At 51.0% G+C, this 16949-nt stretch overlaps 1 protein-coding gene across 4 annotated transcripts in view; it reads right to left on the minus strand.

The window, feature by feature from the left end:
* Positions 1-16949, minus strand: part of MTMR14 (myotubularin related protein 14) — a 60108-nt gene that overhangs the window by 4028 nt on the left and 39131 nt on the right. For 3 of the 4 annotated variants that reach the window (XM_030568196.1, XM_030568195.1, XM_030568194.1), the window contains exons 17-18: positions 13657-13821; positions 575-730 (exon numbers count right to left, since the gene is read on the minus strand). In XM_030568196.1, the coding sequence (XP_030424056.1) occupies positions 575-730; positions 13657-13821 (321 nt within the window). The remainder of the gene's footprint in view (positions 1-574; positions 731-13656; positions 13822-16949) is intronic. The other variant, XM_030568197.1, reaches the window with a different exon arrangement.

Genomic DNA, 16949 nt, shown 5'->3' on the forward strand with positions numbered 1-16949 from the left:
GATTCTAAAACATGGGAGAGATAAAGGGTCTATCTACACAGCAAAGAAAAACCCGTGGCTGGCCTAGGCCAGCCAACTCGGGCTGTGGAGCCGTTTCACTGCTGTGTAGATTTCAGGCTTGGGCTGGAGCCCAGAAATCAACCTAGCAAAGGAACAGCCCTGAGAATCCAAGTCAGCTGGGTTCTTCTTTGCTGTGTGGAGAGACCCAGAGAGGCTAAGTGGGGTTCAGGGAAAGAAACAGGCCTGACTCACTCCTCCCATTCCCTCACCGTGTTACACGGCAGAACTGCAACCTCTCTCTGATCTTGTGCCCAAAGGTGCAATGGCTCCAGTGAAGAGCCCGGGAGTCCTTCTCCTGCCTCAAGGCTGGGCACAGCTCACCTAGCACTCAGCAAGCCAGGGAGTGCGTACGCGATGGCTTAACTCAGAGTGCACTTCTGATAAGCGTTAAGGCAGGGCAGACTTCGGTAGCCCGAATTATTCTGGAGCTAGTGCAGCTCTCTGGCTTGTCCCAGTTTCATAGCCAGCCAACTGTTACGCACAGGGAGGCATCCTCTCTGCTCAGAACACTTACAGGCGACTGCTAGGGAGCTCATCCGGGAAGCTGCCAGGGAGAGCGGCGTCTGTGCTCAGGATTGCATGCTCCTGAATACTGCCACACCCTGTTACCATCTGCCAGCTGCCAAAGTCTGAAGAAACGGAGGATCCAGGCAGGGAGTGGTCCACTGATCTGGGTCAGAAAGAGAGAGGGGACATGGGGCAGTCAGTGAAGTCATGCAATCACAGGCTTTTCTGCTAAACTCTTGTGCCAGTGGGCACAGTGGGTTGACTGCCAACATCTGTGCCAGCACGTGATGCTAGAGGTGAGGGTGCGATGACAAGTGGTACTGGCACATAGCACAAGGCAAACCTTCCGTCCAAAAGCAAAAGGAGAAGCCAAGCTGGTTGTGACTGAGAAAGCAGTAGATTCATTCGTGACTTAGTAGAGCAAAGCTAGCAAGAAAGAGGATCATGCAGGAACAGGGAAACCCACCAGCACGTCCTGCCCCCAGAACCAGAACCATAGACACTGCTTCGCAAAGGGGATCCCTCCACAGCCCACTTCAGCTGGTAACACATCTAAATGCAACTGTGGGGACTTTGAGAATAAGAATGTGGCTTCTCTAGTGCCTTCATGTACTGGAGACAGTTTGGGAGAGTCCTCAAGAGCCCTGCTTCTGCACTCAGTGAAATGCGGGAACCCTGATTTTGGGGGAGAAGGCAGAGCAGCCAGACCTGCGCCTGGTGTGCCCAGTGAGCACAGAACTGAAGACCTATGAAGACGCTTTGTATTCACTCATCAGGAGCAGGATGCTGCACTAGCAGGCAGTTAGGCCCAAGGCCCCCAGGACAGGAAAAGGAGCCCAGAGTAGAGGATGTACTCAACGCATGCAGCCCCCTACCAGGAAGAGAAACGAGTGGACTTGGGAAGTTCCTCTGACAATCTCCACGAGCAGACGCCTGGGACTGCCTAAAGTCATTGGACCCTGCAACGTGGCAGTGTAGGCAGATGGCCCACGACGCAGAGCTCTCAGTAATCTGAAAGGTGGTTCTGAGTGTGACAGCATGATGATGGGGAGCAAGCCGGCATTGCTATTTACTTGCTGATTTTACAGTAGCAACCTAAGAAAGAATTGAAGAAAAACCTGGGGCTATTAGCATGCCATCACAGCCTGGAGCTTGGGCAGCTGCTGGCATTGCCAAGGGCTGGCGTTTGCCTCTGACCAGCAGTAGCCATCCAGAGTCTTAGAGGTCACCAGTACATACAGAGAATAGGGTGTCTCCAGCTGTAAAAGGCCATGACACCTACATAAGAGACACTTGATTGGTTCTCAATGCAACAACCTCTGGATTCTTAACATGGATCAGAAACAGCACAGGCCTCTCCCAGAATGGGGGTTGGCTGTTAAAGCTTAGCACATGCCTTTTACCTGGGTGCCTGTGCTGAGAGATGTAGAGCCTGTCCCCAGACTCTCCAGTTCATTGGTCTTCCAGGGATTCTGCTGCTCGCCCCCTGGCGAAGACTCCCGTCCCAGCAGATAAAAGCTTCTGGGGACCCCCGCCCCAGAGAATGATGATGCTATTTCAAGGCTGGAAGAAGGATCTCCTGGCTCCCAGGAAAGAGGCACAAACCCAAGCAGTAAGAGCTGTTGGTGGTAAGAGCAGAGCTCACTCCAGTGAGCGCTGGAACGCTTCATGTCACAGGTGGAACCACAGAAGCCAGGTTTGGAGGGCTGAGCCCAAGCGACGTTTGCTGTAGGGAAGAATTCCCTGCTGTGGCAAGTTGGCGTCACTGAAGCACAAGGTTTAGGGGACAAATGTAAAGAAACCAGTTTGCTCCCCCAAGGCTACACTTACATGGTGCTTTGCAGACCAGTAACAAGGACATCCCATGCCCCAGCGCACAGAGCTCCTTATACCCAGAGCCACAGTTCAGAGGTGCTCCCTTCCTCCCCTTAGATCTCCTTGAGAGAAAGGAGCAGTGATCTGAAGGAAGAGGGGACGCTGGGCAGATGAGGACAGTACAATGCTGATAGCCAGAAAAGGGGAAAGGATTGGGAAGAACACAGGAAGCAAGGGGGAGCAGGGAAATGAGAGTGGAACTGCAGGTGAGGACTGGCGTCTGGTGAGGATAAGGCTGTAGCAATGGGAATTCAAAGAAGAGGTGAGGAAGGGGACACCAGCTGTCCCTTTGGAGGGCGTAAGGGGCAATCAGAGGCAGGGAGACCAGACCCAGGAAGGTGACAGTAGCTATGGTGCACTGCAGGCAGGCAGCAGGAAAAGTGAAATAGAGCTCGACAAAGCAGCAAGAGGACTTACCAATTGGCTGTGGGGAGAGGGGACACGTGAAATGACAGCAGGATTATGGGAAGGATTGTGAGTTGCCAGTAGAGCCAGACAAGAGAAGCCAGGGGAAGGGGCTGGGCAGACAGGTGAGGAGATCTTTTCTGGAGGGGCTGAGTTTGAGAAGAAGCCAGGGTCCAGAGGGATGAGACAAGTCCCAGAGTGAATGCACGGAAGGAAGAGCAGGGGCACCAGCTAGTGAGAGAAGAGCGGAGGGCGAGGAGCCAGAGTGGATTCTGAGTGTGAGATCAGTAAGGCAGGGGAGAGCAGCAGAGCCATTATCAGGGGACACACAGAGGAGTGCTCTGCTGGTGTCACTAGGTGAGGCCAGGTTCATGTCGAGGTGAGATGATCCCAGCTGCAGGAGAAGTCCGGGCAGTGAGACTAATGGCACACCAAGGTTTTGGAGGCAGAGGGAAGAAAAGAGACTGCTTGGAGGCAGACAGGAATGTGCCAGTGCTCTAGAAAAAGGGGCGACTGTAAAGAACTGTCTTCTGCCAAAATCATTTATTTTACAGCCTCTGCAGACCCACAATGAGATTGGACAGCCTGCCCTGGGGGGAAACAGATTCAAATCTGGAGTCACACCTGAAGTTAGGACAATGGTTAATCACCCCCACTTAAAAATTTGCCTCTTATTTTGAACCCGAATTTGATTAGCTTCAAATTCCTGCCATTGCATCTTGTGCTTTCATCTGCTAGCCTGAAGAGCCCTGTAGTATCAGACACCTCGTCCCCACGTTGGCACTTCCAGAGTGATCAGGTCACCTCAGATCCTCCCTTTGGTAAGCTGACTAGGTAGAGCTTTGAAGTCTCCCTGTAAGGCAGGTTTTTCGTCCCTCTTTTTGAAGCCTCAAGGCAGTGAGGAGCTAACTACACAGCAGCTGTTGTGGTTACAGCCAGTAGTGCCACCTTCAGCACCAACCAGGGCTAATGGAAAGGACAAGCCTGGAGTGGAACGACAGCAACATGTCCACAAGAACTTTGGAGCTCCTGGGGAAAATGGGGCTGCACGTGTTTGGATTCTCCAAGCCCACCCGTGACATGGACAAGGACGAATCCAGGCCAGACTCCTCATGGCTGTGAACTCAAAAGTCCAGAAACACTTGCACCAAGGAGCAATTTGCTCTTTTAGGTTTAGTCTTGTGGGGACCAAAGGCATCCAAATGGTGCAAGGATGTGCCTAAAACCCTTGTATTTGGGAGTTCTTAAAAGGCCGCATTGCAGGCCAAAGAGGAAAAAGCCAAAAAAAAGCACAAAGCATCAACTCCAAGGGCAAAGGGGAGATAAATACTATTTGAACTGGATCAGTGATGTGGAGTCTCCTTAAGGCCCTCCTGCCTGTCCCACTGCCCCAGAGTAGCTGCACCCTCAACTCTTGCTGTATCCTCCAGAATTTACCAGATTTACCAGAAGGGAGAATCTCATTCCCATTTCACGTGGCTATTACTGTGCTGCCACACAAAAGCTCTGTCCAGGAAACGGGGAAGTTCAGAATAGTAAAGACATTGAAATAGAACTGGCATAGAGGACAGACAGGAAGCCACTCTCCAATTATGGTTCTGCTGAAACAGAAACAGTGGTTCGGAGCCCCAAGAATTGTCAGGGCAGTGGCCTTAACACTTGGTTTTGAAGCCAGGTAGTGTGCAGCTCCAGATGCCAATTTCTTCTCTTGTAGAGCAGATCCTAGCCACTCCTGTAGCTCCAAGTCAGAAAGCCAGCCCTGCACACTGCAATCAGGGTGGAGGCTGAGGTTCCATCTACAATAGGCAAATGGAATTAGGATATTCCTTCGATGCAGACACTGCACAAGAGTGTGTTTGGCTGTCTGCAGCGCTTGGTCGGGATACTCCGGATACTACTGTCACAATTGCTCTCGAATTCCCTTCCTTATCAAAGGGATGTGGATAGTAAAACAAGCAGAGCAACACGCTGTCACGGAGCATGGGGGAGTCCAGACCCTGCACCCCCCACTTCCTGCGATCCACAGGGACTCTCAGCCAGCCGGTAACACAGCAGGTTTATTAGACGACAGGAACAGGGTCCAAAACAGAGCTTGTAGGTACAGAGAACAGGACCCCTCAGTCAGGTCCGTCTTGCGGGGTGGGGAGTCCAGACCCCGGTTCTGGGCCTCCCCCACCGCGTCTTCCCAGCCAGCTCAAAGCCAAAACTCCCTCCAGCCCCTTCTCTGACCTTTGTCTCCTTCCCGGGCCAGGAGGCCACCTGATCTGTTTGTTCTCCAACACCTTCAGTTGGCACCTTGCGGGGAGGGGCTCAGGCCATCAGTTGCCAGGAGACAGGGTGTCAGCCACTCTCTGTGCAGACACCATCACACTGGCCCTCTAGGGCTCTGCCACAATCACACCCCCTGATCCCACCACCCAGATCCTTAAGAAAGGCATAGGGGAAACCAAGGCACCCACACAGTATTCAGAGAAAACATTAAGAACATTTCTATTTCATCAACCATGCCCTGTAGGTAGGCCTGACCATCAGCACCAATGCCTGAGCAGCCATTCTTCTCCAAGAGTTTTCTTGGCTACAATCAGTTAAAGTTGGTGACAGCTGCATATCTTTTTTCCCAACCACACATGGCCATTTTTTGGAAGACAGCTATACAATCTTTGTAAATTGCCAGACTAACCTTTTGGTGACCTAGGACAGAAACAGGACTTTTCAAACTTTCAAGTGTTTATTCCCAGTTATAATCAGCCACCCACAATGCCCTGGTGCAGCACGTTTTATGGCTGCAGCTCACGAGGGCCCTGGAAATCCCACATTGGCCTTTTGATTTTTGGTGGAATGACTGAAGTTGAACTTTTGGAAACTCCTCTTACCCCAGTCTACTTCCCAACTGCCTCAGCTTCCTAAGCCTCCATGTTCCACCTAGGAGGTTTACGAACATCCTGCCCCCCATAACTGAATCCATTCCTTCTTGGTTAAGCATACTAAAGAGAGAGGTGGTGGCAGATGGAAGGAACTAGTATCCCAGACTGAGATTTTAGTTCAATAGGAGTCACCTGATACAATACCTAGTGCATAAATAATGGACCTAAATTCTGTAGCAAGATTCCTGGATTCTGCGTCTCCCTGCTGGGGCAGACTCATCGAACCAAGACTCGTTTTTAATTAAGTTGAAAGTGGGGATACAGCAGCCAACGTCTATTTTAATAATTCCATTCAGGTTTCCACTGGTCCCACATTAACTATGTCAAAGAACTGAAATATTCCCTAGAGCACTTGGGAAAGGGACAAGAGCTACAGCTCTAGGGCGGAGCACATCCAAATCACAGGCACCAGGGCGATGAGGGGGATGGCCACATGCAGGTGCAACAGAGGGGAACCCCACAGAGCAGGGGAGGGGAGACTGGGTGGCATGCACACCAGCGATTCAGGTCCGAAGAGGGCAATAGATTAGCTAGTTTAGGAACAAAGGTGTCTGCAGGGGGTGTTCACAACTATATGCTGTCACAGCGGGATCTGCATCAGAGCTGCGCCCTTCTCACAAACATCTGATGGCAGAGAGGGGATGCTAGGACGAAAATGAACCTCAGACCCCCCGAGTGGGAGGAAAATCCCTCAGAAACAAGAGACAGGCTAGTGAGACAAGATGGGCAGAATATAAAGGGGAGTGGCACAGCTGTCCCTTTACGCAAGTGCAGCAGGACCATTAAGTCTGCTGGCTCCCTAGCAACTGCTACCCTAAAATGGTTCCATTTAATTAGGTCATGGCTCCCCATGCAGCACCTTTTCCCATAGACACTCTCTGGCTTTCTGAGCATGCAGACTGCCGCCTGCACGGAGGGAGTCAAGGCTTTCAGCACAGGAGCAGCCAAGACTAGTTCCTCTTCTACGAAGTGTGAGAAGACTCGGGTCAGCCAGCCTGGCCGCTTGGTCTCATCTCACCCCTTTTCTGCCATTCTTCACATGCCATTTGTCCATGTTGTTATAAACCGTGTGGAGAAGAGGCTGCATTTCCCTACTCCCTTACACCAGTGCAAGCATCACCAAATTCAGCTGCAAAGTATTAACGCTCTTTAGAAGGTTAAAACGATCACAAACTGGACTAGAGCACTGATTCCAGAGGCAGGACAGGCAGGTTTCTTGCAGTCCCTTCCAGCCCTCGGATGGAAACAGCTGGTAAGTGGCACTTGGCAGCTAGTGGCATTTACAATATTGGCTAAATCTCAGGCACCTATTTACCAGTCTTCTTAATGCTGTAGCATCCTGGAGCACAATACTGTATGAGCACAATTCCCTTGCAGCATAAGCCACATGCCAATTACAGAACTACAGGTAAGCAGGGACCGCAAGGATCATCTAGTCTAACATCCTGCCAAGGTGCAGGATTTGTTATGTTAAACCAAGACAGGTCGCTATCCAGCCTCCTCTGGAAAACCTTCAGTGAAGGAGCTTCCACGACCTCTGTTCCATTGTCCTACTGTTCTTATAGTTAGGAATTTTTTTCTGCGCTTTAATCTAAATCTGCTATGCTATGATTTGAACCCATTGCTTCTTGTCCTGCCCTTGGTGGCAAAAGAGAATAACTTTTCTCCATCTTTTTTAGTGGCAGCCTTTCAAGTATCTGAAGACCACTATAAGATCCCGTCCCTCTTAATTTCCTCTTTTCCAAACTAACCATACCCAGTTCCTTCAGCCTTTGCTCGTATGGCTGCATTCCTTCCTTTTGATCATCTTTGTCGCTTGCCTCTGGGTCCTTTCCAATTTCTGTACATCCTTTCTATACACCGGTGACCAAAGTTGGACACCGCTACTCCAGCTGAGATCTAACCAGCACTGAATAGAATGATACTATCATCTCCCGTGACTTGCATGCTATGCTTCTGTTCATGCAGGCTAAAATTGCATTTGCTTTTTTTGCAACAGCATCGCATTGCTGACTTATGCAGAGGCTTTGATCCACCACAACACCCAGATCCTTCTCAGCAGTGCTGCTGCCAAGCCAGTTTTTCGCCATTCTGTATTTGTGCCTTTGTTTTCTCTTCCCTAAGTGTAGCACCTTACATTTGTCTTTGTTGAATTTCATTTTGTTGTTTATAGTCCAGTTCTCCAACTTACCAGGATCCCTTTGAATTTTAGCTCCATCCTCCAAAGTGTTGGCAACCCTCCCCCTCCCCCAGTTTTGTGTCATCTACAAACGTGATCAGTCTGCTCTCTATTTCTACACCCAGGTCATTAATAAAGATGTTAAACAACACCGGACCCAGAACAGATCCCTGTAGAACCCCACTTACCAACCCGACATCATTCCATTAATAGTTACTCTGTTTGCAGTTGTTTAACTAATTATGCATCCACTTAATGGTAGTTCTGTCGAGCCTGCTTTTCTCCAGCTTACTTATCAGAATGTCAGGTGGAACTGTGTCAAAAACCTTGCTAAAGGCCAGGTATATTATGTCCATGGCATTCCTCCTATTTGCCAAACCAGTTACCCTGTCAAAGAAGGAAATCAAGCTGGTTTGGCAGGATTTGTTCTAGGTAAATCCATGCCGGCTGCTAGTGATCACCCCTCCATCCTCCAGGTATTCGCAAATGAAATGTTTTATACATGGCTCTAGTAACTTCCCCGGTATCGAAGTCAGGCTGACTGGTCTATAGTTTCCTGGCTCCTCCTTCCCCCCTTTTTAAAGATGGGCACAACATTAGCCCTTCTCCAGTCTTCTGGGACCTCAGTCAGGATCTTGGCAATGTCACACTCTTCGCCACAGTATCAGTTCAATTTGTAGCATAATTAGAGCTTCAGTTCTGGAAAGACTCATTTCCTTCTGCAGTCAGGTGTTTCAGTCCTGGTCCTGGCAAGCTTTGGGCCTGGTTTTTCTTTAGGACATAGAGAATGACAGATGCCCAGCACAGACATGGTAAAACCTCTAGCTACTAAGCACCTCAAAGCAACTGTGAGAAAAAATTTCCCAGTGGAGGCTGAAGAGAATACCTTATAGTCACCAACTACAGCATCCGCGGATCCCACTGAGTAGCCACATCCATTGGGGTGCTGCTCTTTGCAGTCAGAGCACTTTACTGAACTGGCTGCAGCAGTATCTAAAGAGCTAGGATTTCCTGTGATTCACACAGCCACCAGAAGACCCCAGACTGGATTCCTTGCCTCTTAACAGAACACAGCACACCAGGGTTGGTTAATAGACTTAACGAAAGCACGAGCAACATTTGTCCAGTTTGCTAATACAGCGTCACGAGGTGTGTGCTCGTGAGTCAATGCCCCAACACAGACACACTGCATTTTTCTGCAGCTTCACTGGCTACTACTCCCAGCAGTAGTGTGAAACATGAGCTCCAGGGCACTGTGTCTACAGCTCAGTCCACACGGGCACAAGGCGTCAGCTGGAGAGACCGTCATGCCCTGCTCTGCAAATGCCTGGCAAGTTCGGGACACAACCTATGCAGAGGTGTGGTGGGAAGTGGTTTTCTGTCAACCAGAGACCTTACATCTGACTATGCCTTTGGACTGGGTCATGTGCCACTAATCACATTATTAGTATGACAGAAATTCCAGCCCCTGGAGAAGCCCACACACTGGCCAAGTGTAACATATGCAACATTTCCTTCGAAGATGCCCCAGTGGAAACACCTAAAGGGTCATCCTGGTGCCCTTCCCCTTCCTTCACTACACGTCTGTCGGCATTACTCTGCTCTCCATTCTGGCTGCACCTGGAACAACTGAGATTAGCTGTTTGAAGTGCTGTTGGCCCACTAGGAACAGTCCATTTCTCCCCTGCTGCTGCTGCTGCGTGGCTAAGTGTTTTGTTGCCATGACCACATGGCCAGAGGATTAGATAGTCAAGTGCAGATGTTTCCTCAGTTTAGACCTTCCCCAGGAACCAGCCTCCAGCTGTAGAGACAAGAGCATTTCTGGCAGCAGGGTCAGCCAGTGGACTCCAGCTGCTCCCATAAGGACACTCCAGCCAAGTGTCTGGCTGCTGAACACTGTTCGTAAGGGGCCAAGGGAAAAGGCTTCCTCCTTGCTCCCCTCTCCCTCCAGCAGTGATGCTGGATGGACAGGTCAGTAGGTAGGGTGTCGGCCTGGGCCATGGGAGACCGGGGACAAGTCACCTAGCTTCTCTGTGCCTCAGGCCCCCTTTATACAATGGGGCGAGTCATGTTCTCCCATCTCACAGGGCGATGTAGGGATAAATACACTGATGAGAGGGAAGCACTTTGAGATCTACTGATGAAACACACTATAGAGGAAATAATAATACTGACCATTTTGCATTCAAATGTATGTTTCCCCCATCCCCAGGTAGAACTTCAGCTGGAGATTGTTATAGACCCTCTGTGACCGGATGTGACCTGGATTCATGTAGCCAGAGAGAAGGCACCAGCAGTGCTGAGTGGGGCAATGCAATCCCTTCCTCTCCTGAGCAATAGGACATGCAGACACCATTCATGAAGTTCAGGACAAGGGGAAGGCCCCAGCCATGTCAGTCTCTAATTAGGAGGGTGTATTTGGACCATGCCCCCAGCTCGCCCAGGAGTGATCAGCTCAATCCCTGGAGAAGGACGGAAGGCTGTGTATGGACCAAGGCGTGGCTGGATTCAGCAGGGAAGTGGGAGCTGGAGCAGGCTGTGTATGGACCAAGGCGTGGCTGGATTCAGCAGGGAAGTGGGAGCTGGAGCAGTGTGACTGGATCCAGAGGACTAGATCAACTGCTGCCCTGCCAACTGCACCCCTTTCCCTAGGGTCACTCAGCCATGAGCTTACAGCTGGCGTTCGGGGACACAGGAGTGGAGAGGAAATCCAAGCTGCTTCTGTATCAAGGGAAGCACATCTCTGCTCTGTGCTGGAGCTGCTGGCCGAGAGAGGTTCCAGCTGCCTGCACACGGCTGACTTGATCCCCTCAGCCTTATTACTGATGTTCCCCTCTGTGCTCCTGGCTCCAGTATTTACCGCTGCAGAGTCCAGCCCAGGTTCACCCCACCCCACGCTCTTGTGTGGGAGCTTGTATATTCCAATTGTCCAAGGGAACAAGAGTCCAACTCAGCCCATTACACACAACCGTCTCCACAAGGCAGCCAGCGCTGGAGCCAGCATGAACAGGACTCGTCACGTTAGAAGAGCTGGGCTCAGAGTTCCTGGGGAAGTCACGGATCAGCGTAATGACGAGCTGGAAGACTCTAAAAAGGGGAGGAATGTTCCTAGTGGAAATCTCAGTGTACTTCTGCTTGGTCCCAGTTAACAGCATGAGACTGCCACCCCTTCTTGAGCAGTGTTTATCAGGGCAGAGAAAGAGCTACCAAGCAGGGCCTATGGATGGACAGAACAAACTTTACCCTAACTGGCTGCTGCTGCCTCTCCCCAGCCATTTTTTGGGACCCCAGAATCCAGCACGACCCTCTTGGGTGTTCACCCTGAGTGGGAAAGGCATCCTAACCAGACAGACTCAGGGAGGGACATCAGCTGCACTGGCTTCTGCTAAATCCTGAACACTGGGGTTCTGCTATTATCCCTCCCCGGGGTCACTTTTCCTTCCCCCACCTTGTTTCTCTTCCTTCCCCTCTTATAAGACAGAGGCAAAAAGTCTGGCTGAGCTGCCAAGACAGCGCCTTCTTTTACAGCAGACTGGGAGTTTGTAACCAGAGAGGCAGCTTAGCCCGTGTCAGTGAGGGGCTACGCTGGGCCTACGTTACTCCAGCAGGGAGGTTGCAAGCAAAAGCAGCCATCAAAAGACAAAAGCTGCATTTCTCTTTGCTATTCCCCCCAGCCCTCCTTGGACCATTATCTTCCCCACGTCTGAGCCTGTTCATTCCAAGACAAAATGGCAGCAGCAGCTCGAGAGAATCGGAATGACTGCCTGCGGCAGAGAGAGGATGTCATAAACAGATAGCTAAGGGTTAATGTCTCTTTCACCTGAAGCACCTGACCAGAGGACCAATCAGGAAACCAGATTTTTTCAACTTTGGGTGGAGGGAATTTTGTGTCTGAGGTCTTTGTTTTCTGTCTGCCTGCTTTCTCTGAGCTTTGGAGAAGTAGTTTCTGCTTTCTAATCTTCTGTTTCTAAGTGTAAGGACAAAGAGATCAGATAGTAAGTTATATGGTTTCTTTTCTTTGGTATTTGCATGAATATAAGTGCTGGAGTGCTTTGATTTGTATTCTTTCTGAATAAGGCTGTTTATTCAATATTCTTTTAAGCAATTGACCCTGTATTTTGTCACCTTAATACAGAGAGACCATTTGTATGTATTTTCGTTCTTTTTATATAAAGCTTTCTTTTTGAGACCTGTTGGAGTTTTCTTTTCTGGAAAATTTCAGGGAAATTGAGTCTGTACTCACCAGGGAATTGGTGGGAGGAAGAAATCAGGGGGAGATCTGTGTGTGTTGGATTTGCTAGCCTGATTTTGCATTCCCTCTGGGTGAAGAGGAAAGTGCTTTTGTTTTCAGGACTGGAAACGGAGAGGGGGAGTCACTCTGTTTGGATTCACAGAGCTTGTGTCTATGTATCTCTCCAGGAGCACCTGGAGGGGGGAAGGGAAAAAGGATTATTTCCCTTTGTTGTGAGACTCAAGGGATTTGGGTCTTGGGGTCCCCAGGGAAGGTTTTTCAGGGGGACCAGAGTGCCCCAAAACACTCTAATTTTTTGGGTGGTGGCAGCAAGTACCAGGTCCAAGCTGGTAACTAAGCTTGGAGGTTTTCATGCTAACCCCCATATTTTGGACGCTAAGGTCCAAATCTGGGACTAAAGTTATGACAGAGGACCCTTCAGACTAGCTATGGAGACTGTCAGTGATTTCTCTCTGTAACACAGACTCCACACACACACCAAGTGCAATTAAAGGCTGTTTTCCTTCGGTTTCTCTGGATTGAGGAGAGGTCAATACTATTTAAATGGCGGCTGTTGTGATGGGAATCACCAGCAACAACTCAGCAGGAAACCCCACGTAATAGTGAACAAGGGCTTAACAACAGCATCTCCCTCACTGGTCCTCAACACAATGTCGTAGCTGCAGGCTTCTCCTCTTCATCCCTCCCTCCCCAGACTCCCCTCCCAAGTACCCCAGCTCACTGGTGCTGCACAAAGGCAGTGATCAGACTCCAGAGGCTGCTGGAATGCCCTTCGTTATGGAAAGCAACTCACTTGGTTTTAGCCCAAGTTTTAGCCTGTGTCCTGGCTAATCTCCCGGCTTCCCTGGGTTCTCACCACACCCCCTTGCACTGTGGGAAAGCACAGCCACCACATAGCCTGACGAACAAGCTCAGAGCCCCTGCGCTATGCAAGCCTCACTGCCCACTCTTCACGATTACATCCTCTGACGGGGCGCCCAGGGGTTCAGGGGAACAGACTCAGATGTCAACGGGTGCAGTTCAGTTGGAGCAGCTCCCAGTCCCCCTGCCTCCACATGACACTTTGCTTCAAATCTCCTGTACACCTACTGAACATTTGCTTCCAAGCACAGAGTGCACTCCAGTACCGGGAGAGCCGAGCATGCAGGAGGGAGAGACCAGAGACCCTGTACTTACTGAATCAACGGGGCTGAGACCGGCGCACAGTTCATGTCAGGTGGGACCGCCACCACCAGTTCTGCCTCTGCACACTCATGTTATTCGTGCATATGGACTGAGGCAAGAATCACCGGGCGCAATTCTCTGGCCTGTATTGCACAGATAATGGCCCCCTTCTGAGATTCAGTCTATGAACCCACTGCACACCAGGTCTTTAGAGCAGCATGAATGCAGCTCTCTTTCCCTAGACCCGGCCTTCATTTTGCTAAGAAATGGTCTGCTCTGGTGCACCTCACCTGGGTTTCGGGACCTCCAGTGGGCTGCTTCCAACCCTCAGGAAGATGTCAGAATGGTTTGAGGAGGAGCTAGAGGACTTTGCTTCATGGTAAGGCGGTCTGTCTTCAGGCTGTGGGGTCCAACTCCAGAGCACTGTTTGGGGACAGGATGTGCGGCTCTTCTTCCTGCAGGACAACAGGAGCCCTGGGTGAGAAGTCAGCTTCACCATGCAGGAAGCCATTCCATGTGAGGGCAGAGATTCCCGCCCCCAACTACAGAGATTCAGCTCCCGCCGAGCCCAGGAGGACGAATTAGTCAGGTGTAACTGCACCAACAGAGTCTGCCAAACAGATGTGCCCTCCCCCTAGCATCTGCTGAGCTTTGCCCCCCCGCCGTCCCCTCCCCCAAGCCAGCTCACACTTCTGGAGTGCGGCACATCAGAGAAGAGAGGGAGCAAGAGGCCATTCCGGCGCATCACCTGGGGCCAGGGTAGGATCAGCCCATACGGGCACATTCTAATATTCTGTCCCATCTAATTTTGACATGCCCCAAGCGCCAGGCCTCCCAGCATATCTCTGCAGAAAGACAACTATAGTGAATGCCCATAGACGCGTGCAGTGCTGTCATGAAGGGTATGTCTGCACTGCAATGAAACACTTGCAGCTGGATCGTGGCAGCTGACTTGGCCTGCGAAGCTGTAAAATTGACTTGTAGACATTTGGGCACAGGGACCGCTCCCTCCTCGTGGGGACCCAGAGCTTGGGCTGCAGCCTGACCCCACACATCTATGCTGCAATTTTCCTTCCCGAGAGCCGGTCAGCCAACGCAGCCAGCAGTGGGGGTTTCACAGCAGTGTAGACATACCCAGGTGAATAAAACTGGGTAAGTAGCTGGAGGTGAGGGATCTCTGCGTCCCTTCAGCCAGCTGTGCCTGGCCTCTGATCACTGTCACTCCTCCGCTTGGGCCCCCCACTGAAGGGTGCAGTCGCATCACAGCTCTAGAGACAGGGCTGCTCTCCCCACTTGGCTGGCATGTCTCTGCATTGGCCCTCTTCTAGTCATACCACACTCCAAACTCCTGTCCAGTTTGCTGCCCACCACCGCCTCCTGGCTGAAAGCCATTACTGCTTCCCTTACACACCTGCCAATGGAGGGAGAGTTATGAACTGACCCCCCGGGCTTGCAAGTCAATCAGGGTTCTCCTCAGACACCAAGGATTTTCTGAGAGGAGCGCTAGCTCCGTTCTCCCAAACTACAAGCAGTTGGCCAAAGCCCTCTCTAGCCCTTACCCTCTTGCTGGCACTGCAATGCTGTCCTCAGTGCGAACCAGCAGAGCTAATGAAATGCCCAATCTGGTGACAAGAACTGGGGCAGGCAGAGCCCTGAAGGAAGGTTTTCAATCCAAGGCCCCCTACAAGCTAGTGTAGCCACCCTGGCCTCCAGAGAGGCCACAAGTACAAATACCAGAGAATCCACAGCTAAACCCAGCTCTTTGTACAGAGGAGGAGAACACGATGTCCTCCCTTCACCCCACAAGGGCTTGTCTGCACCACGGGGGCTGAGGTGCCCCAGCAATGCTGCTGTCACAGCCATGGAGGGGTTTTTCCAAAGCTGGAGGAACTCTATCTCCCCGAGAGGCAGTAGCTAGGTTGAGAAGCATTCTTCTGTCGATGGAGCTGTGTCTACACTGGGGGTTAACCAGGCACAGCGACAATGCTCAGTTTTTTCATACCACTGAGCATGTACTTATGTTGATCTAAACGTTTATTGTAGACCAGGCCTCAAATGTCCCACATCTCAGCTGCTAACGATGTGTTATGGACCTCAAGTGTTAGCACTCTGCCAACATTCCTCCCTGCGTAACCTGCAGGGATCTCAGTGTCTACCTAAGCAAGGAGAGCCCGTGCGTTTGGCAGAACGCATGTACATTGAATTGTTTAGCACCCACAGCAAGGCCCCAGCCCTCCGGCACCCACAGTGAGTGAGTGAAGCAAAAACACACAAGTGTGAGTCAACCCCACAAGAACAGCAGCTGTTTCCTCCTCTAGCCTTCCCAATACATCCTGGCTAGTCCATGTTTTGCTTCAACAAGAAGCGCCTTGGGGAGGAACAATGCTCTTCAGGTTTTGAGTCTGTGGCCTACCATTGTGGGTCCTATGAAGTACTGGCCATTACCCAGAGCCTTGGGGTGGAGGGGCTGCTTTGTACTTGTCGCGGTCGGTTTGCTGTGGACAGATAGTGGCTCATGTTAGAGGTGACCCTGCACTAGGTCAGGTACGCAAGTGTGCTGTTTCAGCCTTCTCATCCCGGCTCTCATGGTTCCCAGGTTCGTTAAAAATTTCCCTGCACAAGGCATGAGGAAGCCTAGGTTGCCAGAAGCGTGCCGCAGGTAACTCTCCCCCAGAGCATTTCCAGATGCCCCAAGCACAGTCCAGATTTAATTTAAAATAATTGTGGCACAAAATAGCATCACAGCTTGCGTTTAGGGAGAGGAGAGAAAGAAATTAAACTCAGAGGGGCAACCCCAGAGAAAGGCTCTGTAATCCCCAAACCCAGCTGCCCCTACAATAGTGAGTCTGCCAGATACACCCCCTTTCCTGGCACTAATTTCACCACTGTGGCTTCATATCAGCCAGAGAGATAACCAGACCTAGGAGAGACTCTCTCCCATCACTTTTAAGGAGAAGTGGTTAGGGTTGTGCAATCTTTTCTGGAGCCATCTCCAAGAGCAGTAACCAACCGTCTAGCCAGCTTCAGCCCCCAGGCCAGGCACTTGGCTTTATAGAGGCAGCTATTAGCTTGGGCAGCCTACTGTACAAGGTTAACCCCGGCTCCAGCTGGCACCTCCACGTTGCAGAAGTGGGAGAAGATGCCAGCTGGGTGCACGGGGAGCAAGGACTGCTCCAAGAAGTCCTGCTTTTGGAGTGATCATTCTTCAACCAAGTCCCCTGGGAGATGCAGAGTCACTAATGGGAAGTAAAGTCATTCCATGTATGGAACCACTGGGGCAAACGGACCCGCAGCTCTGCAGCAGGCGAGATTGCAAGAAACAACAGGCTTTGATGTGATTTAAGTGCATTTCAGAAACAAACAAAGCAGGCCTAGGCCATGCGAGCAGCTGCTCTGTCCTCAGATCACGGGCCAGGCTGTAGGCAAAGGCCTTCCGTGGAAGCAGACGGCAGCCCCTCTCGGCAGGAGCATTCTCAGTATCTCCTGGAACAGAAGGCCCTGGAGCTCTGTAGCATGGGCCCAGGTTAGTGCTACAGCTGAATTCCTTCCTTTGCTCTCTGCAGTGTGCTGCTGGTGCCTGTGC

This window comes from Gopherus evgoodei, chromosome 7 (assembly GCF_007399415.2).
Source record: "Gopherus evgoodei ecotype Sinaloan lineage chromosome 7, rGopEvg1_v1.p, whole genome shotgun sequence".
NCBI lineage: Eukaryota > Metazoa > Chordata > Testudines > Testudinidae > Gopherus > Gopherus evgoodei.